This window comes from Pseudophryne corroboree, chromosome 10 (assembly GCF_028390025.1).
Source record: "Pseudophryne corroboree isolate aPseCor3 chromosome 10, aPseCor3.hap2, whole genome shotgun sequence".
Classification (NCBI taxonomy): domain Eukaryota; kingdom Metazoa; phylum Chordata; class Amphibia; order Anura; family Myobatrachidae; genus Pseudophryne; species Pseudophryne corroboree.
In genome coordinates this window covers 382,531,491-382,555,529 of record NC_086453.1, presented here as the reverse complement: position 1 = coordinate 382,555,529, position 24,039 = coordinate 382,531,491, and the positions used below count along the sequence as shown (strand labels likewise).

At 54.2% G+C, this 24,039-nt stretch overlaps 1 protein-coding gene across 1 annotated transcript in view; it reads right to left on the bottom strand.

The window, feature by feature from the left end:
- The window catches only part of CENPS (centromere protein S), a 67,909-nt gene extending 47,230 nt beyond the window's left edge, over positions 1 to 20,679 (bottom strand). The window contains exon 1 of the mRNA XM_063943857.1: positions 20,516 to 20,679. Within this exon, the coding sequence (XP_063799927.1) occupies positions 20,516 to 20,554 (39 nt within the window). The 5' untranslated portion in view covers positions 20,555 to 20,679. The remainder of the gene's footprint in view (positions 1 to 20,515) is intronic.
- Positions 20,680 to 24,039: the final 3,360 nt, after the last annotated feature.

Sequence of the window (24,039 nt, the reverse complement as noted above, 5' to 3'; positions counted from 1 at the left end):
TAGGTGGCGGTGTGCGCACAGTAACAGTATGGGCAGCACTGTTATACCAGCAGCAGTCAGTAGGTGGCGGTGTGCGCACAGTAACAGTATGGACAGCGCTGTTATACAGGCAGCAGACAGTAGGTGGCAGTGTGAGCTCAGTAACAGTATGGACAGCGCTGTTATACAGGCAGCAGACAGTAGGTGGCAGTGTGTGCACAGTAACAGTATATGGGCAGCACTGTTATACATGCAGCAGTCAGTAGGTGGCGGTGTGTGCACAGTAACAGTATATGGGCAGCACTGTTATACAGGCAGCAGCCAGTAGGTGGCGGTGTGCGCACAGTAACAGTATGGACAGCGCTGTTATACAGGCAGCAGCCAGTAGGTGGCGGTGTGAGCACAGTAACAGTATGGGCAGCGCTGTTATACCAGCAGCAGTCAGTAGGTGGCGGTGTGCGCACAGTAACAGTATGGACAGCGCTGTTATACAGGCAGCAGCCAGTAGGTGGCAGTGTGCACATAGTAACAGTATGGGCAGCGCTGTTATACCAGCAGCAGTCAGTAGGTGGCGGTGTGCGCACAGTAACAGTATGGACAGCGCTGTTATACAGGCAGCAGCCAGTAGGTGGCGGTGTGAGCACAGTAACAGTATGGGCAGCGCTGTTATACCAGCAGCAGTCAGTAGGTGGCGGTGTGAGCACAGTAACAGTATGGACAGCGCTGTTATACAGGCAGCAGCCAGTAGATGGCGGTGTGAGCACAATAATAGTATGGGCAGCGCTGTTATACAGGCAGCAGCCAGTAGGTGGCGGTGTGAGCACAGTAACGGTATGGACAGCGCTGTTATACAGGCAGCAGCCAGTAGGTGGCAGTGTGTGCACAGTAACAGTAAGGACAGCGCTGTTATACAGGCAGCAGCCAGTAGGTGGCGGTGTGAGCACAGTAACGGTATGGACAGCGCTGTTATACAGGCAGCAGCCAGTAGGTGGCAGTGTGTGCACAGTAACAGTAAGGACAGCGCTGTTATACAGGCAGCAGACAGTAGGTGGCAGTGTGAGCACAGTAACAGTATGGGCAGCGCTGTTATACAGGCAGCAGCCAGTAGGTGGCGGTGTGAGCACAGTAACAGTATGGGCAGCGCTGTTATACCAGCAGCAGTCAGTAGGTGGCGGTGTGAGCACAGTAACAGTATGGACAGCGCTGTTATACAGGCAGCAGCCAGTAGATGGCGGTGTGAGCACAGTAATAGTATGGGCAGCACTGTTATACAGGCAGCAGCCAGTAGGTGGCGGTGTGAGCACAGTAACGGTATGGACAGCGCTGTTATACAGGCAGCAGCTAGTAGGTAGCGGTGTGCGCACAGTAACAGTATGGGCAGCGCTGTTATACAGGCAGCAGCCAGTAGGTGGCGGTGTGCGCACAGTAACAGTATAGACAGCGCTGTTATACAGGCAGCAGCCAGTAGGTGGCGGTGTGCGCACAGTAACAGTATGGACAGCACTGTTATACAGGCAGCAGCCAGTAGGTGGCGGTGTGCGCACAGTAACAGTATGGACAGCACTGTTATACAGGCAGCAGCTAGTAGGTGGCGGTGTGAGCATAGTAACAGTATGGACAGCGCTGTTATACAGGCAGCAGCTAGTAGGTGGCGGTGTGAGCACAGTAACAGTATGGACAGTGCTGTTATACAGGCAGCAGCTAGTAGGTGGCGGTGTGAGCACAGTAACAGTATGGACAGCGCTGTTATACAGGCAGCAGCTAGTAGGTGGCGGTGTGAGCACAGTAATAGTATGGGCAGCGCTGTTATACAGGCAGCAGCCAGTAGGTGGCGGTGTGAGCACAGTAACAGTATGGGCAGCGCTGTTATACCAGCAGCAGTCAGTAGGTGGCGGTGTGAGCACAGTAACAGTATGGACAGCGCTGTTATACAGCAGCAGCCAGTAGGTGGCGGTGTGTGCACAGTAACAGTATGGGCAGCGCTGTTATACAGGCAGCAGCCAGTAGGTGGCAGTGTGTGCACAGTAACAGTACGTACAGCGCTGTTATACAGGCAGCAGCCAGTAGCTGGCAGTGAGCACAGTAACAGTATGTACAGCGCTGTTATACAGGCAGCAGACAGTAGGTGGCAGTGAGCACAGTAACAGTATGTACAGCGCTGTTATACAGGCAGCAGCCAGTAGGTGGCAGTGTGCACACAGTAACAGTATGGACAGCGCTGTTATACAGGCAGCAGCCAGTAGGTGGCGGTGTGTGCACAGTAACAGTATGGACAGCGCTGTTATACAGGCAGCAGCCAGTAGGTGGCAGTGTGCACACAGTAACAGTATGGACAGCGCTGTTATACAGGCAGCAGCCAGTAGGTGGCGGTGTGTGCACAGTAACAGTATGGACAGCGCTGTTATACAGGCAGCAGCCAGTAGGTGGCAGTGTGAGCACAGTAACAGTATGGGCAGCGCTGTTATACAAGCAGCAGCTAGTAGGTGGCGGTGTGCGCACAGTAACAGTATGGGCAGCTCTGTTATACAGGCAGCAGCCAGTAGGTGGCGGTGTGCGCACAGTAACAGTATGGACAGCACTGTTATACAGGCAGCAGCCAGTAGGTGGCGGTGTGCGCACAGTAACAGTATGGGCAGCTCTGTTATACAGGCAGCAGCCAGTAGGTGGCGGTGTGCGCACAGTAACAGTATGGACAGCACTGTTATACAGGCAGCAGCCAGTAGGTGGCGGTGTGCGCACAGTAACAGTATGGGCAGCTCTGTTATACAGGCAGCAGCCAGTAGGTGGCGGTGTGTGCACAGTAACAGTAAGGACAGCGCTGTTATACAGGCAGCAGCCAGTAGGTGGCGGTGTGAGCACAGTAACAGTATGGACAGCGCTGTTATACAGGCAGCAGCCAGTAGGTGGCAGTGTGAGCACAGTAACAGTATGGACAGCACTGTTATACAGGCAGCAGCCAGTAGGTGGCGGTGTGCGCACAGTAACAGTATGGGCAGCTCTGTTATACAGGCAGCAGCCAGTAGGTGGCGGTGTGTGCACAGTAACAGTAAGGACAGCGCTGTTATACAGGCAGCAGCCAGTAGGTGGCGGTGTGAGCACAGTAACAGTATATACAGCGCTGTTATATAGGCAGCAGCCAGTAGGTGGCAGTGTGTGCACAGTAACAGTATGGACAGCGCTGTTATACAGGCAGCAGCCAGAAGGTGGCGGTGAGCACAGTAACAGTACGGGCAGCGCTTTTATACCAGCAGCAGCCAGTAGGTGGGGGTGTGAGCACAGTAACGGTATGGACAGCGCTGCCAGTAGGTGGCGGTGTGCGCACAGTACCAGTATATACAGCGCTGTTATACAAGTAGCAGCCAGTAGATGGCAGTGTGAGCACAGTAACAGTATGGACAGCGCTGTTATACAGGCAGCAGCCAGTAGGTGGCAGTGTGAGCACAGTAACAGTATGGGCAGCGCTGTTATACAGGCAGTAGCCAGTAGGTGGCAGTGTGAGCACAGTAACAGTATGGACAGCGCTGTTATACCAGCAGCAGCCAGTAGGTGGCGGTGTGTGCACAGTAACAGTATGGGCAGCGCTGTTATACCAGCAGCAGCCAGTAGGTGGCGGTGTGTGCACAGTAACAGTATGGGCAGCGCTGTTATACCAGCAGCAGCCAGTAGGTGGCGGTGTGAGCACAGTAACAGTATGGACAGTGCTGTTATACAGGCAGCAGCCAGTAGGTGGCGGTGTGTGCACAGTAACAGTATGGACAGTGCTGTTATACAGGCAGCAGCCAGAAGGTGGCGGTGTGAGCACAGTAACAGTATATACAGCGCTGTTATACAGGCAGCAGACAGTAGGTGGAGGTGTGCGCACAGTAACAGTATGGACAGCGCTGTTATACAGGCAGCAGACAGTAGGTGGCGGTGTGAGCACAGTAACAGTATGGACAGCGCTGTTATACAGGCAGCGGGCAGTAGGTGGCGGTGTGCGCTCAGTAACAGTATGGACAGCGCTGTTATACAAGTAGCAGCCAGTAGGTGGCGGTGTGCGCACAGTAACAGTATGGACAGCGCTGTTATACAGGCAGCTGTCAGTAGGTGGCGGTGTGCGCACAGTAATAGTATGGACAGCGCTGTTATACAAGTAGCAGCCAGTAGGTGGCGGTGTGAGCACAGTAACAGTATGGACAGCGCTGTTATACAGGCAGCAGCCAGTAGGTGGCAGTGAGCACAGTAACAGTATGGACAGTGCTGTTATACAGGCAGCAGACAGTAGGTGGTGGTGTGCGCACAGTAACAGTATGGACAGTGCTGTTATATAGGCAGCAGCCAGTAGGTGGCAGTGAGCACAGTAACAGTATGGACAGCACTGTTATACAGGCAGCAGCCAGTAGGTGGCGGTGTGAGCACAGTAACAGTATGGACAGCGCTGTTATACAGGCATCAGCCAGTAGGTGGCGGTGTGAGCACAGTAACAGTATGGACAGCGCTGTTATACAGGCATCAGCCAGTGGGTGGCGGTGTGAGCACAGTAACAGTATGTGCAGCGCTGTTATACAAGTAGCAGCCAGTAGATGGCAGTGTGAGCACAGTAACAGTATGTGCAGCGCTGTTATACAAGTAGCAGCCAGTAGATGGCGGTGTGAGCACAGTAACAGTATGGACAGCGCTGTTATACAGGCAGCAGCCAGTAGGTGGCGGTGTGAGCACAGTAACAGTATGGACAGCGCTGTTATACAGGCAGCAGCCAGTAGGTGGCGGTGTGAGCACAGTAACAGTATGGACAGCGCTGTTATACAGGCAGCAGCCAGTAGGTGGCGGTGTGAGCACAGTAACAGTATGGACAGCGCTGTTATACAGGCAGCAGCCAGTAGGTGGCAGTGTGAGCACAGTAACAGTATGGGCAGCGCTGTTATACAAGCAGCAGCCAGTAGGTGGCGGTGTGCGCACAGTAACAGTATGGGCAGCTCTGTTATACAGGCAGCAGCCAGTAGGTGGCGGTGTGTGCACAGTAACAGTAAGGACAGCGCTGTTATACAGGCAGCAGCCAGTAGGTGGCGGTGTGAGCACAGTAACAGTATATACAGCGCTGTTATATAGGCAGCAGCCAGTAGGTGGCAGTGTGTGCACAGTAACAGTATGGACAGCGCTGTTATACAGGCAGCAGCCAGAAGGTGGCGGTGAGCACAGTAACAGTACGGGCAGCGCTTTTATACCAGCAGCAGCCAGTAGGTGGGGGTGTGAGCACAGTAACGGTATGGACAGCGCTGCCAGTAGGTGGCGGTGTGCGCACAGTACCAGTATATACAGCGCTGTTATACAAGTAGCAGCCAGTAGATGGCAGTGTGAGCACAGTAACAGTATGGACAGCGCTGTTATACAGGCAGCAGCCAGTAGGTGGCAGTGTGAGCACAGTAACAGTATGGGCAGCGCTGTTATACAGGCAGTAGCCAGTAGGTGGCAGTGTGAGCACAGTAACAGTATGGACAGCGCTGTTATACAGGCAGCAGCCAGTAGGTGGCGGTGTGAGCACAGTAACAGTATGGACAGTGCTGTTATACAGGCAGCAGCCAGTAGGTGGCGGTGTGCGCACAGTAACAGTATGGACAGCGCTGTTATACAGGCAGCAGACAGTAGGTGGTGGTGTGCACAGTAACAGTATGGACAGCGCTGTTATACAGGCAGCAGACAGTAGGTGGCAGTGTGAGCACAGTAACAGTATGGACAGTGCTGTTATACAGGCAGCAGACTGTAGCTGGCGGTGTGAGCACAGTAACAGTATGGACAGCGCTGTTATACAGGCAGCAGACAGTAGGTGGCAGTGTGAGCACAGTAACAGTATGGACAGTGCTGTTATACAGGCAGCAGACTGTAGCTGGCGGTGTGAGCACAGTAACAGTATGGACAGCGCTGTTATACAGGCAGCAGACAGTAGGTGGCAGTGTGAGCACAGTAACAGTATGGACAGTGCTGTTATACAGGCAGCAGACTGTAGCTGGCGGTGTGAGCACAGTAACAGTATGGACAGCGCTGTTATACAGGCAGCAGCCAGTAGGTGGCGGTGTGCGCACAGTAACAGTATGGACAGCGCTGTTATACAGGCAGCAGCCAGTAGGTGGTGGTGTGCACAGTAACAGTATGGGCAGCGCTGTTATACAGGCAGCAGCCAGTAGGTGGCGGTGTGCGCACAGTAACAGTATGGGCAGCGCTGTTATACAGGCAGCTGTCAGTAGGTGACGGTGTGAGCACAGTAACAGTATGGACAGCGCTGTTATACAGGCAGCAGCCAGTAGGTGGCAGTGTGTGCACAGTAACAGTATATACAGCGCTGTTATACAGGCAGCAGCCAGTAGGTGGCGGTGTGCGCACAGTAACAGTATGGACAGCACTGTTATACAGGCAGCAGCCAGTAGGTGGCGGTGTGAGCACAGTAACAGTATGGACAGCGCTGTTATACAGGCAGCAGACAGTAGGTGGCAGTGTGAGCACAGTAACAGTATGGGCAGCGCTGTTATACAGGCAGCAGCCAGTAGGTGGTGGTGTGCACAGTAACAGTATGGGCAGCGCTGTTATACAGGCAGCAGCCAGTAGGTGGCGGTGTGCGCACAGTAACAGTATGGGCAGCGCTGTTATACAGGCAGCTGTCAGTAGGTGACGGTGTGAGCACAGTAACAGTATGGACAGCGCTGTTATACAGGCAGCAGCCAGTAGGTGGCGGTGTGAGCACAGTAACAGTATGGACAGTGCTGCTATACAGGCAGCAGACAGTAGGTGGCGGTGTGCGCACAGTAACAGTATGGACAGCACTGTTATACAGGCAGCAGCCAGTAGGTGGCAGTGTGAGCACAGTAACAGTATGGACAGCGCTGTTATACAGGCAGCAGCCAGTAGGTGGCAGTGTGAGCACAGTAACAGTATGGACAGCGCTGTTATACAGGCAGCAGCCAGTAGGTGACGGTGTGAGCACAGTAACAGTATGGACAGTGCTGTTATACAGGCAGCAGCCAGTAAGTGGCGGTGTGCGCACAGTAACAGTATGGACAGCGCTGTTATATAGCCAGCAGCCAGTAGGTGGCAGTGTGCGCACAGTAACAGTATGGACAGCGCTGTTATACAGGCAGCAGCCAGTAGGTGGCGGTGTGTGCACAGTAACAGTATGGACAGCGCTGTTATACAGGCAGCAGCCAGTAGGTGGCAGTGTGAGCACAGTAACAGTATGGACAGCGCTGTTATACAGGCAGCAGCCAGTAGGTGGCAGTGTGAGCACAGTAACAGTATGGACAGCGCTGTTATACAGGCAGCAGCTAGTAGGTGGCGGTGTGCGCATTGTAACAGTATGGACAGTGTTGTTATACAGGCAGCAGCCAGTAGGTGGCGGTGTGCGCACAGTAACAGTATGGTCAGCGCTGTTATACAGGCAGCAGCCAGTAGGTGGCAGTGAGCACAGTAACAGTATGGACAGCGCTGTTATACAGGCAGCAGCCAGTAGGTGGCAGTGTGAGCACAGTAACAGTATGGACAGCGCTGTTATACAGGCAGCAGCCAGTAGGTGGCGGTGAGCACAGTAACAGTATGGACAGCGCTGTTATACAGGCAGCAGCCAGTAGCTGGCGGTGTGCGCACAGTAACAGTATGGGCAGCGCTGTTATACCAGCAGCGGGCAGTAGGTGGCGGTGTGCGCACAGTAACAGTATGTACAGCGTTGTTATACAGGCATCAGCCAGTAGGTGGCAGTGAGCACAGTAACAGTATGGACAGCGGTTATACAGGCAGCAGCCAGTAGGTGGCAGTGTGAGCACAGTAACAGTATGGACAGCGCTGTTATACAGGCAGCAGACAGTAGGTGGCAGTGTGCACATAGTAACAGTATGGGCAGCGCTGTTATACAGGCAGCAGCCAGTAGGTGGCGGTGTGAGCACAGTAACAGTATGGACAGCGCTGTTATACAGGCAGCAGCCAGTAGGTGGCGGTGTGAGCACAGTAACAGTATGGACAGCGCTGTTATACAGGCAGCAGCCAGTAGGTGGCGGTGTGCACAGTAACAGTATGGGCAGCGCTGTTTTACAGGCAGCAGCCAGTAGGTGGCAGTGTGCGCACAGTTACACTATGGGCAGCGCTGTTTTACAGGCAGCAGCCAGTAGGTGGCGGTGTGCGCACAGTTACAGTATGGACAGTGCTGTTATACAAGCGCTGTTATACAGGCAGCAGCCAGTAGGTGGCGGTGTGCGCACAGTTACAGTATGGACAGTGCTGTTATACAAGCGCTGTTTTACAGGCAGCAGCCAGTAGGTGGCGGTGTGCGCACAGTTACAGTATGGACAGTGCTGTTATACAAGCGCTGTTATACAGGCGGCAGCCAGTAGGTGGCGGTGTGAGCATAGTAACAGTATGGACAGCGCTGTTATACAGGCAGCAGCCAGTAGGTGGCGGTGTGCGCATTGTAACAGTATGGACAGTGCTGTTATACAGGCAGCAGCCAGTAGGTGGCGGTGTGCGCATTGTAACAGTATGGACAGTGCTGTTATACAGGCAGCAGCCAGTAGGTGACAGTGTGAGCACAGTAACAGTATGGACAGCGCTGTTATACAGGCAGCAGACAGTAGGTGACGGTGTGAGCACAGTATCAGTATGGGCAGCGCTGTTATACAGGCAGCAGCCAGTAGGTGGCGGTGTGCGCACAGTAAAAGTATGGACAGCGCTGTTATACAGGCAGCAGCCAGTAGGTGGCGGTGTGCGCACAGTAACAGTATGTGCAGCGCTGTTATACAGGCAGCAGCCAGTAGGTGGCGGTGTGCGCACAGTAACACTATGAGCAGCGCTGTTATACAGGCAGCAGACAGTAGGTGGCTGTGTGAGCACAGTAACAGTATATAAAGCGCTGTTATACAGGCAACAGCCAGTAGGTGGCTGTGTGAGCACAGTAACAGTATATAAAGCGCTGTTATACAGGCAGCAGCCAGTAGGTGGCTGTGTGAGCACAGTAAAAGTATATAAAGCGCTGTTATACAGGCAGCAGCCAGTAGGTGGCTGTGTGAGCACAGTAACAGTATATAAAGCGCTGTTATACAGGCAGCAGCCAGTAGGTGGCTGTGTGAGCACAGTAAAAGTATATAAAGCGCTGTTATACAGGCAGCAGCCAGTAGGTGGCGGTGTGTGCTCAGTAACAGTAAGGACAGCGCTGTTATACAGGCAGCAGACAGTAGGTGGCAGTGTGTGCACAGTAACAGTATGGACAGTGCTGTTATACAGGCAGCAGCCAGAAGGTGGCGGTGTGCGCACAGTAACAGTATATGGGCAGCGCTGTTATACAAGCAGCAGCCAGAAGGTGGCGGTGTGCGCACAGTAACAGTATATGGGCAGCGCTGTTATACAAGCAGCAGCCAGTAGGTGGCAGTGTGAGCACAGTAACAGTATGGACAGCGCTGTTATACAGGCAGCAGCCAGTAGGTGGCGGTGTGCGCACAGTAACAGTATATACAGCGCTGTTATACAGGCAGCAGCCAGTAGGTGGCGGTGTGAGCACAGTAACAGTATGGACAGCGCTGTTATACAAGTTGCAGCCAGTAGGTGGCGGTGTGCGCACAGTAACAGTATGGACAGTGCTGTTATACAGGCAGCAGCCAGTAGGTGGCGGTGTGAGCACAGTAACAGTATGGACAGCGCTGTTATACAGGCAGCAGCCAGTAGGTGGCAGTGTGCACACAGTAACAGTATGGACAGCGCTGTTATACAAGTTGCAGCCAGTAGGTGGCGGTGTGCGCACAGTAACAGTATGGACAGCGCTGTTATACAAGTTGCAGCCAGTAGGTGGCGGTGTGCGCACAGTAACAGTATGGGCAGCGCTGTTTTACAGGCAGCAGCCAGTAGGTGGCAGTGTGCGCACAGTTACACTATGGGCAGCGCTGTTTTACAGGCAGCAGCCAGTAGGTGGCGGTGTGCGCACAGTTACAGTATGGACAGTGCTGTTATACAAGCGCTGTTATACAGGCAGCAGCCAGTAGGTGGCGGTGTGCGCACAGTTACAGTATGGACAGTGCTGTTATACAAGCGCTGTTTTACAGGCAGCAGCCAGTAGGTGGCGGTGTGCGCACAGTTACAGTATGGACAGTGCTGTTATACAAGCGCTGTTATACAGGCGGCAGCCAGTAGGTGGCGGTGTGAGCATAGTAACAGTATGGACAGCGCTGTTATACAGGCAGCAGCCAGTAGGTGGCGGTGTGCGCATTGTAACAGTATGGACAGTGCTGTTATACAGGCAGCAGCCAGTAGGTGGCGGTGTGCGCATTGTAACAGTATGGACAGTGCTGTTATACAGGCAGCAGCCAGTAGGTGACAGTGTGAGCACAGTAACAGTATGGGTAGCGCTGTTATACAGGCAGCAGACAGTAGGTGACGGTGTGAGCACAGTATCAGTATGGGCAGCGCTGTTATACAGGCAGCAGCCAGTAGGTGGCGGTGTGCGCACAGTAAAAGTATGGACAGCGCTGTTATACAGGCAGCAGACAGTAGGTGGCGGTGTGCGCACAGTAACAGTATGTGCAGCGCTGTTATACAGGCAGCAGCCAGTAGGTGGCGGTGTGCGCACAGTAACACTATGAGCAGCGCTGTTATACAGGCAGCAGACAGTAGGTGGCAGTGTGTGCACAGTAACAGTATGTGCAGCGCTGTTATACAGGCAGCAGCCAGTAGGTGGCTGTGTGAGCACAGTAAAAGTATATAAAGCGCTGTTATACAGGCAGCAGCCAGTAGGTGGCTGTGTGAGCACAGTAACAGTATATAAAGCGCTGTTATACAGGCAGCAGCCAGTAGGTGGCTGTGTGAGCACAGTAAAAGTATATAAAGCGCTGTTATACAGGCAGCAGCCAGTAGGTGGCGGTGTGTGCTCAGTAACAGTAAGGACAGCGCTGTTATACAGGCAGCAGACAGTAGGTGGCAGTGTGTGCACAGTAACAGTATGGACAGTGCTGTTATACAGGCAGCAGCCAGAAGGTGGCGGTGTGCGCACAGTAACAGTATATGGGCAGCGCTGTTATACAAGCAGCAGCCAGTAGGTGGCAGTGTGCGCACAGTAACAGTATATACAGCGCTGTTATACAGGCAGCAGCCAGTAGGTGGCGGTGTGAGCACAGTAACAGTATGGACAGCGCTGTTATACAGGCAGCAGCCAGTAGGTGGCAGTGTGCGCACAGTAACAGTATATACAGCGCTGTTATACAGGCAGCAGCCAGTAGGTGGCAGTGTGCGCACAGTAACAGTATATACAGCGCTGTTATACAGGCAGCAGCCAGTAGGTGGCAGTGTGAGCACAGTAACAGTATATACAGCGCTGTTATACAGGCAGCAGCCAGTAGGTGGCAGTGTGCGCACAGTAACAGTATATACAGCGCTGTTATACAGGCAGCAGCCAGTAGGTGGCGGTGTGAGCACAGTAACAGTATGGACAGCGCTGTTATACAGGCAGCAGACAGTAGGTGGCAGTGTGTGCACAGTAACAGTATGGACAGTGCTGTTATACAGGCAGCAGCCAGAAGGTGGCGGTGTGCGCACAGTAACAGTATATGGGCAGCGCTGTTATACAAGCAGCAGCCAGTAGGTGGCAGTGTGAGCACAGTAACAGTATGGACAGCGCTGTTATACCAGCAGCAGCCAGTAGGTGGCGGTGTGCGCACAGAAACAGTATGGACAGCGCTGTTATACAGGCAGCAGCCAGTAGGTGGCGGTGTGCTCACAGTAACAGTATGGACAGTGCTGTTATACAGGCAGCAGCCAGTAGGTGGCGGTGTGAGCACAGTAACAGTATGGACAGCGCTGTTATACAAGTTGCAGCCAGTAGGTGGCGGTGTGCGCACAGTAACAGTATGGACAGCGCTGTTATACAGGTTGCAGCCAGTAGGTGGCAGTGAGCACAGTAACAGTATGGACAGCGCTGTTATACCAGCAGCAGCCAGTAGGTGGCGGTGTGCGCACAGTAACAGTATGGACAGTGCTGTTATACAGGCAGCAGCCAGTAGGTGGCGGTGTGCGCACAGTAACAGTATGGACAGTGCTGTTATACAGGCAGCAGCCAGTAGGTGGCGGTGTGCGCACAGTAACAGTATGGACAGCGCTGTTATACCAGCAGCAGCCAGTAGGTGGCGGTGTGCGCACAGTAACAGTATGGACAGCGCTGTTATACAGGCAGCAGCCAGTAGGTGGCGGTGTGCACATAGTAACAGTAGGGACAGCGCTGTTATACAGGCAGCAGCCAGTAGGTGGCAGTGTGAGCACAGTAACAGTATATACAGCGCTGTTATACAGGCAGCAGACAGTAGGTGGCGGTGTGCGCACAGTAACAGTATATACAGCGCTGTTATACAGGCAGCAGTCAGTAGGTGGCGGTGTGAGCACAGTAACAGTATGGACAGTGCTGTTATACAGGCAGCAGCCAGTAGGTGGCGTGTGCGCACAGTAACAGTATATACAGCACTGTTATACAGGCAGCAGCCAGTAGGTGGCGTGTGCGCACAGTAACAGTATATACAGCACTGTTATACCAGCAGCAGACAGTAGGTGGCAGTGTGCGCACAGTAACAGTATGGACAGCGCTGTTATACAGGCAGCAGCCAGTAGGTGGCGGTGTGCGCACAGTAACAGTATGGACAGTGCTGTTATACAGGCAGCAGCCAGTAGGTGGCGGTGTGCGCACAGTAACACTATGAGCAGCGCTGTTATACAGGCAGCAGACAGTAGGTGGCAGTGTGTGCACAGTAACAGTATGTGCAGCGCTGTTATACAGGCAGCAGCCAGTAGGTGGCTGTGTGAGCACAGTAAAAGTATATAAAGCGCTGTTATACAGGCAGCAGCCAGTAGGTGGCTGTGTGAGCACAGTAACAGTATATAAAGCGCTGTTATACAGGCAGCAGCCAGTAGGTGGCAGTGTGCACATAGTAACAGTATGGACAGCGCTGTTATACAGGCAGCAGCCAGTAGGTGGCGGTGTGTGCTCAGTAATAGTAAGGACAGCGCTGTTATACAGGCAGCAGACAGTAGGTGGCAGTGTGTGCACAGTAACAGTATGGACAGTGCTGTTATACAGGCAGCAGCCAGAAGGTGGCGGTGTGCGCACAGTAACAGTATATGGGCAGCGCTGTTATACAAGCAGCAGCCAGAAGGTGGCGGTGTGCGCACAGTAACAGTATATGGGCAGCGCTGTTATACAAGCAGCAGCCAGTAGGTGGCAGTGTGAGCACAGTAACAGTATGGACAGCGCTGTTATACAGGCAGCAGCCAGTAGGTGGCGGTGTGCGCACAGTAACAGTATATACAGCGCTGTTATACAGGCAGCAGCCAGTAGGTGGCGGTGTGAGCACAGTAACAGTATGGACAGCGCTGTTATACAAGTTGCAGCCAGTAGGTGGCGGTGTGCGCACAGTAACAGTATGGACAGTGCTGTTATACAGGCAGCAGCCAGTAGGTGGCGGTGTGAGCACAGTAACAGTATGGACAGCGCTGTTATACAAGTTGCAGCCAGTAGGTGGCGGTGTGCGCACAGTAACAGTATGGACAGCGCTGTTATACAGGCAGCAGCCAGTAGGTGGCGGTGTGCACAGTAACAGTATGGGCAGCGCTGTTTTACAGGCAGCAGCCAGTAGGTGGCAGTGTGCGCACAGTTACACTATGGGCAGCGCTGTTTTACAGGCAGCAGCCAGTAGGTGGCGGTGTGCGCACAGTTACAGTATGGACAGTGCTGTTATACAAGCGCTGTTATACAGGCAGCAGCCAGTAGGTGGCGGTGTGCGCACAGTTACAGTATGGACAGTGCTGTTATACAAGCGCTGTTTTACAGGCAGCAGCCAGTAGGTGGCGGTGTGCGCACAGTTACAGTATGGACAGTGCTGTTATACAAGTGCTGTTATACAGGCGGCAGCCAGTAGGTGGCGGTGTGAGCATAGTAACAGTATGGACAGCGCTGTTATACAGGCAGCAGCCAGTAGGTGGCGGTGTGCGCATTGTAACAGTATGGACAGTGCTGTTATACAGGCAGCAGCCAGTAGGTGGCGGTGTGCGCATTGTAACAGTATGGACAGTGCTGTTATACAGGCAGCAGCCAGTAGGTGGCGGTGTGCGCATTGTAACAGTATGGACAGTGCTGTTATACAGGCAGCAGCCAGTAGGTGACAGTGTGAGCACAGTAACAGTATGGACAGCGCTGTTATACAGGCAGCAGACAGTAGGTGACGGTGTGAGCACAGTATCAGTATGGGCAGCGCTGTTATACAGGCAGCAGCCAGTAGGTGGCGGTGTGCGCACAGTAAAAGTATGGACAGCGCTGTTATACAGGCAGCAGCCAGTAGGTGGCGGTGTGCGCACAGTAACACTATGAGCAGCGCTGTTATACAGGCAGCAGACAGTAGGTGGCAGTGTGTGCACAGTAACAGTATGTGCAGCGCTGTTATACAGGCAGCAGCCAGTAGGTGGCTGTGTGAGCACAGTAAAAGTATATAAAGCGCTGTTATACAGGCAGCAGCCAGTAGGTGGCTGTGTGAGCACAGTAACAGTATATAAAGCGCTGTTATACAGGCAGCAGCCAGTAGGTGGCTGTGTGAGCACAGTAAAAGTATATAAAGCGCTGTTATACAGGCAGCAGCCAGTAGGTGGCTGTGTGAGCACAGTAAAAGTATATAAAGCGCTGTTATACAGGCAGCAGACAGTAGGTGGCAGTGTGTGCACAGTAACAGTATGGACAGTGCTGTTATACAGGCAGCAGCCAGAAGGTGGCGGTGTGCGCACAGTAACAGTATATGGGCAGCGCTGTTATACAAGCAGCAGCCAGTAGGTGGCAGTGTGCGCACAGTAACAGTATATACAGCGCTGTTATACAGGCAGCAGCCAGTAGGTGGCGGTGTGAGCACAGTAACAGTATGGACAGCGCTGTTATACAGGCAGCAGCCAGTAGGTGGCAGTGTGCGCACAGTAACAGTATATACAGCGCTGTTATACAGGCAGCAGCCAGTAGGTGGCAGTGTGCGCACAGTAACAGTATATACAGCGCTGTTATACAGGCAGCAGCCAGTAGGTGGCAGTGTGAGCACAGTAACAGTATATACAGCGCTGTTATACAGGCAGCAGCCAGTAGGTGGCAGTGTGCGCACAGTAACAGTATATACAGCGCTGTTATACAGGCAGCAGCCAGTAGGTGGCGGTGTGAGCACAGTAACAGTATGGACAGCGCTGTTATACAGGCAGCAGACAGTAGGTGGCAGTGTGTGCACAGTAACAGTATGGACAGTGCTGTTATACAGGCAGCAGCCAGAAGGTGGCGGTGTGCGCACAGTAACAGTATATACAGCGCTGTTATACAGGCAGCAGCCAGTAGGTGGCGGTGTGAGCACAGTAACAGTATGGACAGCACTGTTATACAGGCAGCAGCCAGTAGGTGGCAGTGTGCGCACAGTAACAGTATATACAGCGCTGTTATACAGGCAGCAGCCAGTAGGTGGCGGTGTGAGCACAGTAACAGTATGGACAGCGCTGTTATACAAGTTGCAGCCAGTAGGTGGCGGTGTGCGCACAGTAACAGTATGGGCAGCGCTGTTATACAAGCAGCAGCCAGTAGGTGGCAGTGTGCGCACAGTAACAGTATATACAGCGCTGTTATACAGGCAGCAGTCAGTAGGTTGCGGTGTGAGCACAGTAACAGTATGGACAGTGCTGTTATACAGGCAGCAGCCAGTAGGTGGCGTGTGCGCACAGTAACAGTATATACAGCACTGTTATACAGGCAGCAGCCAGTAGGTGGCGTGTGCGCACAGTAACAGTATATACAGCGCTGTTATACAGGCAGCAGCCAGTAGATGGCGGTGTGAGCACAGTAACAGTATGGGCAGCGCTGTTATACAGGCAGCAGCCAGTAGGTGGCGGTGTGCGCACAGTAACAGTATGGACAGCGCTGTTATACAGGCAGCAGCCAGTAGATGGCGGTGTGAGCACAGTAACAGTATGGGCAGCGCTGTTATACAGGCAGCAGCCAGTAGGTGGCGGTGTGCGCACAGTAACAGTATGGACAGCGCTGTTATACAGGCAGCAGCCAGAAGGTGGCGGTGTGAGCACAGTAACAGTATGGACAGCGCTGTTATACAGGCAGCAGCCAGTAGGTGGCGGTGTGCGCACAGTAACAGTATGGACAGCGCTGTTATACAGGCAGCAGCCAGTAGGTGGCGGTGTGCGCACAGTAACAGTATGGACAGCGCTGTTATACCAGCAGCAGCCAGTAGGTGGCGGTGTGCGCACAGTAACAGTATGGACAGTGCTGTTATACAGGCAGCAGCCAGTAGGTGGCGGTGTGCGCACAGTAATAGTATGGGCAGCACTGTTATACCAGCAGCAGTCAGTAGGTGGCGGTGTGCGCACAGTAACAGTATGGACAGCGCTGTTATACAGGCAGCAGCCAGTAGGTGGCGGTGTGCGCACAGTAACAGTATGGACAGCGCTGTTATACAGGCAGCAGCCAGTAGGTGGCAGTGTGTGCACAGTAACAGTATATACAGCGCTGTTATACAGGCAGCAGCCAGTAGGTGGCGGGGTGCGCACAGTAACAGTATGGACAGCGCTGTTATACAGGCAGCAGCCAGTAGGTGGCGGGGTGCGCACAGTAACAGTATGGACAGCGCTGTTATACAGGCAGCAGCCAGTAGGTGGCGGTGTGTGCTCAGTAACAGTATGGACAGCGCTGTTATACAGGCAGCAGCCAGTAGGTGGCGGTGTGAGCACAGTAACAGTATGGACAGCGCTGTTATACAGGCAGCAGCCAGAAGGTGGCGGTGTGAGCACAGTAACAGTATGGACAGCGCTGTTATACAGGCAGCAGCCAGAAGGTGGCGGTGTGCGCACAGTAACAGTATGGACAGCGCTGTTATACAGGCAGCAGCCAGTAGATGGCGGTGTGAGCACAGTAACAGTATGGGCAGCGCTGTTATACAGGCAGCAGCCAGTAGGTGGCGGTGTGCGCACAGTAACAGTATGGACAGCGCTGTTATACAGGCAGCAGCCAGAAGGTGGCGGTGTGAGCACAGTAACAGTATGGACAGCGCTGTTATACAGGCAGCAGCCAGTAGGTGGCGGTGTGCGCACAGTAACAGTATGGACAGCGCTGTTATACAGGCAGCAGCCAGTAGGTGGCGGTGTGCGCACAGTAACAGTATGGACAGCGCTGTTATACCAGCAGCAGCCAGTAGGTGGCGGTGTGCGCACAGTAACAGTATGGACAGTGCTGTTATACAGGCAGCAGCCAGTAGGTGGCGGTGTGCGCACAGTAATAGTATGGGCAGCACTGTTATACCAGCAGCAGTCAGTAGGTGGCGGTGTGCGCACAGTAACAGTATGGACAGCGCTGTTATACAGGCAGCAGCCAGTAGGTGGCGGTGTGCGCACAGTAACAGTATGGACAGCGCTGTTATACAGGCAGCAGCCAGTAGGTGGCAGTGTGTGCACAGTAACAGTATATACAGCGCTGTTATACAGGCAGCAGCCAGTAGGTGGCGGGGTGCGCACAGTAACAGTATGGACAGCGCTGTTATACAGGCAGCAGCCAGTAGGTGGCGGGGTGCGCACAGTAACAGTATGGACAGCGCTGTTATACAGGCAGCAGCCAGTAGGTGGCGGTGTGTGCTCAGTAACAGTATGGACAGCGCTGTTATACAGGCAGCAGCCAGTAGGTGGCGGTGTGAGCACAGTAACAGTATGGACAGCGCTGTTATACAGGCAGCAGCCAGAAGGTGGCGGTGTGAGCACAGTAACAGTATGGACAGCGCTGTTATACAAGCAGCAGCCAGTAGGTGGCAGTGTGCGCACAGTAACAGTATATGGGCAGCGCTGTTATACAAGCAGCAGCCAGTAGGTGGCGGTGTGCACACAGTAACAGTAGGGACAGCGCTGTTATACTGGCAGCAGACAATAGGTGGCGCTGTGCACAGTAACAGTATGGACAGTGCTGTTATACAGGCAGCAGCCAGGGTATCCGTTTACATGGTCGACCATGTTATGGTCGACAGTCATTAGGTCGACATTGACATGGTCGACATGGACACATGGTCGACACATGAAAGGTCGACACATGAAAAGGTCGACGTGGGTTTTTTTACTTTTTTTTCTTTTGGGGAACTTTTCCATACTGTACGATCCACATGGACTACAATTGGAACGGTAAAGTATGCCGAGCGAAGCGGTAGCGGAGCGAAGGCACCATGCCCGAAGCATGGCGAGCGAAGCGAGCCATGCGAGGGGACGCGGTGTACTAATTGGGGTTCCCAGTCACTTTACGCAAGAAACGACACCCAAAAAAGTTAAAAAACTCATGTCGACCTTTTCATATGTCGACCTTTCATGTGTCGACCATTTTCATGTGTCGACCATGTGTCCATGTTGACCATGTCAATGTCGACCAATAGTGGTCGACCTAATGACTGTCGACCATAACATGGTCGACCATTCATACCGTAACCAGCAGCCAGTAGGTGGCGGTGTGCGCACAGTAACAGTATGGACAACGCTGTTATACAGGCAGCAGCCAGTAGGTGGCGGTGTGCGCACAGTAACAGTATGGACAGCGCTGTTATACAGGCAGCAGCCAGTAGGTGGCGGTGTGCACACAGTAACTGAATGGACAGCGCTGTTATACCAGCAGCAGCCAGTAGGTGGCGGTGTGCGCACAGTAACAGTATGGACAGCGCTGTTATACAGGCAGCAGCCAGTAGGTGGCGGTGTGCGCACAGTAATAGTATGGGCAGCGCTGTTATACAGGCAGCAGCCAGTAGGTGGCGGTGTGTGCACAGTTACAGTATGGACAGCGCTGTTATACCAGCAGCAGCCAGTAGGTGGCGGTGTGCACACAGTAACTGTATGGACAGCGCTGTTATACAGGCAGCAGCCAGTAGGTAGCGGTGTGTGCACAGTTACAGTATGGACAGCGCTGTTATACCAGCAGCAGCCAGTAGGTGGCGGTGTGCACACAGTAACTGTATGGACAGCGCTGTTATACAGGCAGCAGCCAGTAGGTGGCGGTGTGCGCACAGTAACAGTATGGACAACGCTGTTATACAGGCAGCAGCCAGTAGGTGGCGGTGTGCGCACAGTAACAGTATGGACAGCGCTGTTATACAAGCAGCAGCCAGTAGGTGGCGGTGTGTGCACACATAACAGTATGGACAGCGCTGTTATACAAGCAGCAGCCAGTAGGTGGCGGTGTGCGCACAGTAATAGTATGGGCAGCGCTGTTATACAGGCAGCAGCCAGTAGGTGGCGGTGTGCGCACAGTAATAGTATGGGCAGCGCTGTTATACAGGCAGCAGCCAGTAGGTGGCGGTGTGTGCACAGTTACAGTATGGACAGCGCTGTTATACCAGCAGCAGCCAGTAGGTGGCGGTGTGCACACAGTAACAGTATGGACAGCGCTGTTATACAGGCAGCAGCCAGTAGGTAGCGGTGTGTGCACAGTTACAGTATGGACAGCGCTGTTATACCAGCAGCAGCCAGTAGGTGGCGGTGTGCACACAGTAACTGTATGGACAGCGCTGTTATACAGGCAGCAGCCAGTAGGTGGCGGTGTGCGCACAGTAACAGTATGGACAACGCTGTTATACAGGCAGCAGCCAGTAGGTGGCGGTGTGCGCACAGTAACAGTATGGACAGCGCTGTTATACAAGCAGCAGCCAGTAGGTGGCGGTGTGTGCACACATAACAGTATGGACAGCGCTGTTATACAAGCAGCAGCCAGTAGGTGGCGGTGTGCGCACAGTAACAGTATGGACAGCGCTGTTATACAGGCAGCAGCCAGTAGGTGGCGGTGTGCGCACAGTAACAGTATGGACAGCGCTGTTATACAAGCAGCAGCCAGTAGGTGGCGGTGTGCACACAGTAACAGTATGGACAGCGCTGTTATACAAGTTGCAGCCAGTAGGTGGCAGTGAGCACAGTAACAGTATGGACAGCACTGTTATACCAGCAGCAGCCAGTAGGTGGCGGTGTGTGCACAGTAACAGTATGGACAGCACTGTTATACAGGCAGCAGCCAGTAGGTGGCGCTGTGCACATAGTAACAGTATGGACAGCGCTGTTATAGAGGCAGCAGCCAGTAGGTGGCAGTGTGCACATAGTAACAGTATGGACAGCGCTGTTATACAGGCAGCAGCCAGTAGGTGGCAGTGTGCACATAGTAACAGTATGGACAGCGCTGTTATACAAGCAGCAGACAGTAGGTGGCGGTGTGTGCACAGTTACAGTATGGACAGCGCTGTTATACCAGCAGCAGCCAGTAGGTGGCGGTGTGTGCACAGTAACAGTATGTGCTGTTATACAGGCAGCAGCCAGTAGGTGGCAGTGTAAGCATAGTAACAATATGGGCAGCGCTGTTATACAGGCAGTAGCCAGTAGGTGGCGGTGTGCGCGTAGGAACACTACAGACAGCGCTGCCACTCTCATACGGTCAGTGGGCGGCAGTGTGAGGCTACGTGTAGTCGCCGGGGCCGGGGTTAGGGTCTGCGTCCGGTTAACACTCCCGCTGATAGGACGCTACCTGTGTGTGTGAGAAGTGCCTCTCGCTCTCCGCCGCCATGATGTCGCGTTACTTCCTCTCCCGTCACGTCACGTCCCATCACCAGCGAGCAGCAGCAGCAGGAGGATTTGGCGCCAATAGCCGCAGCTACGGGACGCGGAGCGGGACCAAACACCAGCAGCGCGAAGCGGCCATGTTACAGTGTATAGGACACATTGATATCAGTATAGTGATATAGCAGCAGCAGTGCATGGCTGAGGCTGCAGCTCCCACTCACTCAGCACCTTATATATCTCCCCTTATACCAGGTAATCTGCAACTGTGGTGGAACTACAAGTTCCAGCATGCCCCACAAGTGTACACAGCACAGTCAGACTAATGTAATAACACTACCTGCAGCCATGACACCCCCTGTCCCTCTTATATATACCCTGGGAGTAGTGTGACGCAGCGGTATAGTGCAGGGGGTATGGGAGTAGTGTGACGCAGCGGTATAGTGCAGCAGGTATGGGAGTAGTGTGACGCAGCGGTATAGTGCAGGGGGTATGGGAGTAGTGTGACGCAGCGGTATAGTGTATGTATGGGAGTAGTGTGACGCAGCGGTATAGTGCAGCGGGTATGGGAGTAGTGTGAGGCAGCGGTATGGCGCCCCCTGCGCCGTATGGAAGTAGTGTGACGCAGCGGTATAGCGCAGGGGGTATGGGAGTAGTGTGACGCAGCGGTGTGACGAAGCGGTATGTCGCAGGGGTGTATGGGAGTAGTGTGACGCAGTGGTATGGCGCAGGGGTGTATGGGAGTAGTGTGACGCAGCGGTATGGCGCAGGGGTTATGGGAGTAGTGTGACGCAGCGGTATGGCACAGGCGGTATGGGAGCAGTGTGATGCAGCGGTATGGCGCAGGCGGTTTGGGAGCAGTGTGACGTAGCGGTATGGTGCAGGGGTATGGGAGTAGTGTGACGCAGCGGTATGGTGTAGGGGGTATGGGAGTAGTGTAACGCAGCGGTATAGTGCAGGGGGTATGGGAGTAGTGTGACGCAGCGGTATAGTGCAGGGGGTATGGGAGTAGTGTGAGGCAGCGGTATGGCGCCCCCTGCGCCGTATGGAAGTAGTGTGACGCGGCGGTATAGCGCAGGGGTATGGGAGTAGTGTGACGCATCAGTATGGCGCAGGGGGTATGGGAGTAGTGTGACGCAGCGGTATAGCGCAGGGGTGTATGGGAGTAGTGTGAAGCAGCGGTATAGCGCAGGGGTGTATGGGAGTAGTGTGAAGCAGCGGTATGGCGCAGGCGGTATGGGAGTAGTGTGACGCAGCGGTATGGCGCAGGCGGTATGGGAGTAGTGTGACGCAGCGGTATGGCGCAGGGAGTATAGGAGTAGTGTGACGCAGCGGTATGGCGCAGGGGGTATAGGAGTAGTGTGACGCAGCGGTATGACGCAGGGGGTATGGGAGTAGTGTGACGCAGCGGTATGGCGCAGGGGGTATGGGAGTAGTGTGACGCAGCGGTATGGCGCAGGGGGTATGGGAGTAGTGTGACGCAGCGGTATGGCGCAGGGGGTATGGGAGTAGTGTAACGCAGCGGTATGGCGCAGGGGTGTATGGGAGTAGTGTGAAGCAGCGGTATGGTGCAGGGGGTATAGGAGTAGTGTGACGCAGCGATATGACGCAGGGGGTATGGGAGTAGTGTGACGCATCGGTATGGCGCAGGGGGTATAGGAGTAGTGTGACGCAGCGGTATGGCGCAGGGGGTATAGGAGTAGTGTGACGCAGCGATATGACGCAGGGGGTATGGGAGTAGTGTGACGCAGCTGTATGATGCAGAGGGTATGGGAGTAGTGTGACGCAGCGGTATGGCGCAGGGGGTATGGGAGTAGTGTGACGCAGCGGTATGGCGCAGGGGGTATGGGAGTAGTGTGACGCAGCGGTATGGCGCAGGGGGTATGGGAGTAGTGTAACGCAGCGGTATGGCGCAGGGGGTATGGGAGTAGTGTGACGCAGCGGTATGGCGCAGGGGGTATGGGAGTAGTGTGACGCAGCGGTATGGCGCATCAGGTATGGAGGAGTGTGACGCAGCGGTATGACGCAGGGGGTATGGGAGTAGTGTGACGTAGCGGTATGGCACAGGGGTTATGGAAGTAGTGTGACGCAGCAGTATGGCGCGAGGTGTATGGGAGTAGCGTGACGCAGCGGTATGGCGCAGGGGGTATGGGAGTAGTGTGATGAAGCGGTATAGTGCAGGGGGCATGGGAGTAGTGTGACATAGCGGTATGGCGCAGGGGGTATGGGAGTAGTGTAACGCAGCGGTATGGCGCAGGGGGTATGGGAGTAGTGTGACGCAGTGGTATGGCGCGAGGTGTATGGAAGTAGTGTTACGCAGTAGTATGGGAGTAGTGTGATGCAGCGGTATAGCGCAGGGGGTATGGGAGTAGTGTGATGCAGCGGTATAGTGCAGGGGGTATGGGAGTAGTGTGACGCAGCGGTATGGCGCAGGGGGTATGGGAGTAGTGTGACGCAGCGGAATGGCGCATAAGATATGGGAGTAGTGTGATGCAGCGGTATGGGAGTAGTGTGACGCAGCGGTATGGCACAGGGGGTATGGGAGTAGTGTGACGCAGCGGTATGGCACAGGGGGTATGGGAGTAGTGTGACGCAGCGGTATGGCGCAGGGGGTATGGGAGTAGAGTGACGCAGCGGTATAGTGCAGGGGGTATGGGAGTATTGTGACGTTGCGGTATGGCACAGGGGGTATGGGAGTAGTGTGATGCAGCGTTATGGAGCGAGGTGTATGGGAGTAGTGTGACGCAGCGGTATGGCGCAGGGTGTATGGGAGTAGTGTGACGCAGCGGTATGGGAGTAGTGTGACGCAGCGGTATGGGAGTAGTGTGATGCAGCCGTATGGCGCAGGAGGTATGGGAGTAGTGTGACGCAGCGGTATAGCGTAGGGGGTATGGGAGTAGTGTGACGCAGCGGTATGGGAGTAGTGTGATGCAGCGGTATGGGAGTAGTGTGATGCAGCGGTATGGCGCAGGAGGTATGGGAGTAGTGTGACGCAGCGGTATAGCGCATGGGGTATGGGAGTAGTGTGACGCAGCAATATAGTGCAGGGGTTATGGGAGTAGTGTGGCGCAGCGGTATGGTGCAGGAGGTATGGGAGTAGTGTGACGCAGCTGTATTGCGCAGTCAGTATGGGAGTAGTGTGACGCAGCGGTATAGCGCAGGGGGTATGGGAGTAGTGTGACGCAGCGGTATAGCGCAGGGGGTATGGGAGTAGTGTGACGCAGCGGTATAGCGCAGGGGGTATGGGAGTAGTGTGTCGCAGCGGTATAGCGCAGGGGGTATGGGAGTTGTGTGACGCAGCGGTATAGCGCAGGGGGTATGGAAGTAGTGTGACGCAGTGGTATGGCGCGAGGTGTATGGGAGTAGTGTTACGCAGCGGTATGGGAGTAGTGTGACGCAGCGGTATCGTGCAGGGGGTATGGGAGTAGTGTGACGCAGCGGTATGGCGCAGGGGGTATGGGAGTAGTGTGACGCAGCGGTATGGCGCAGGGG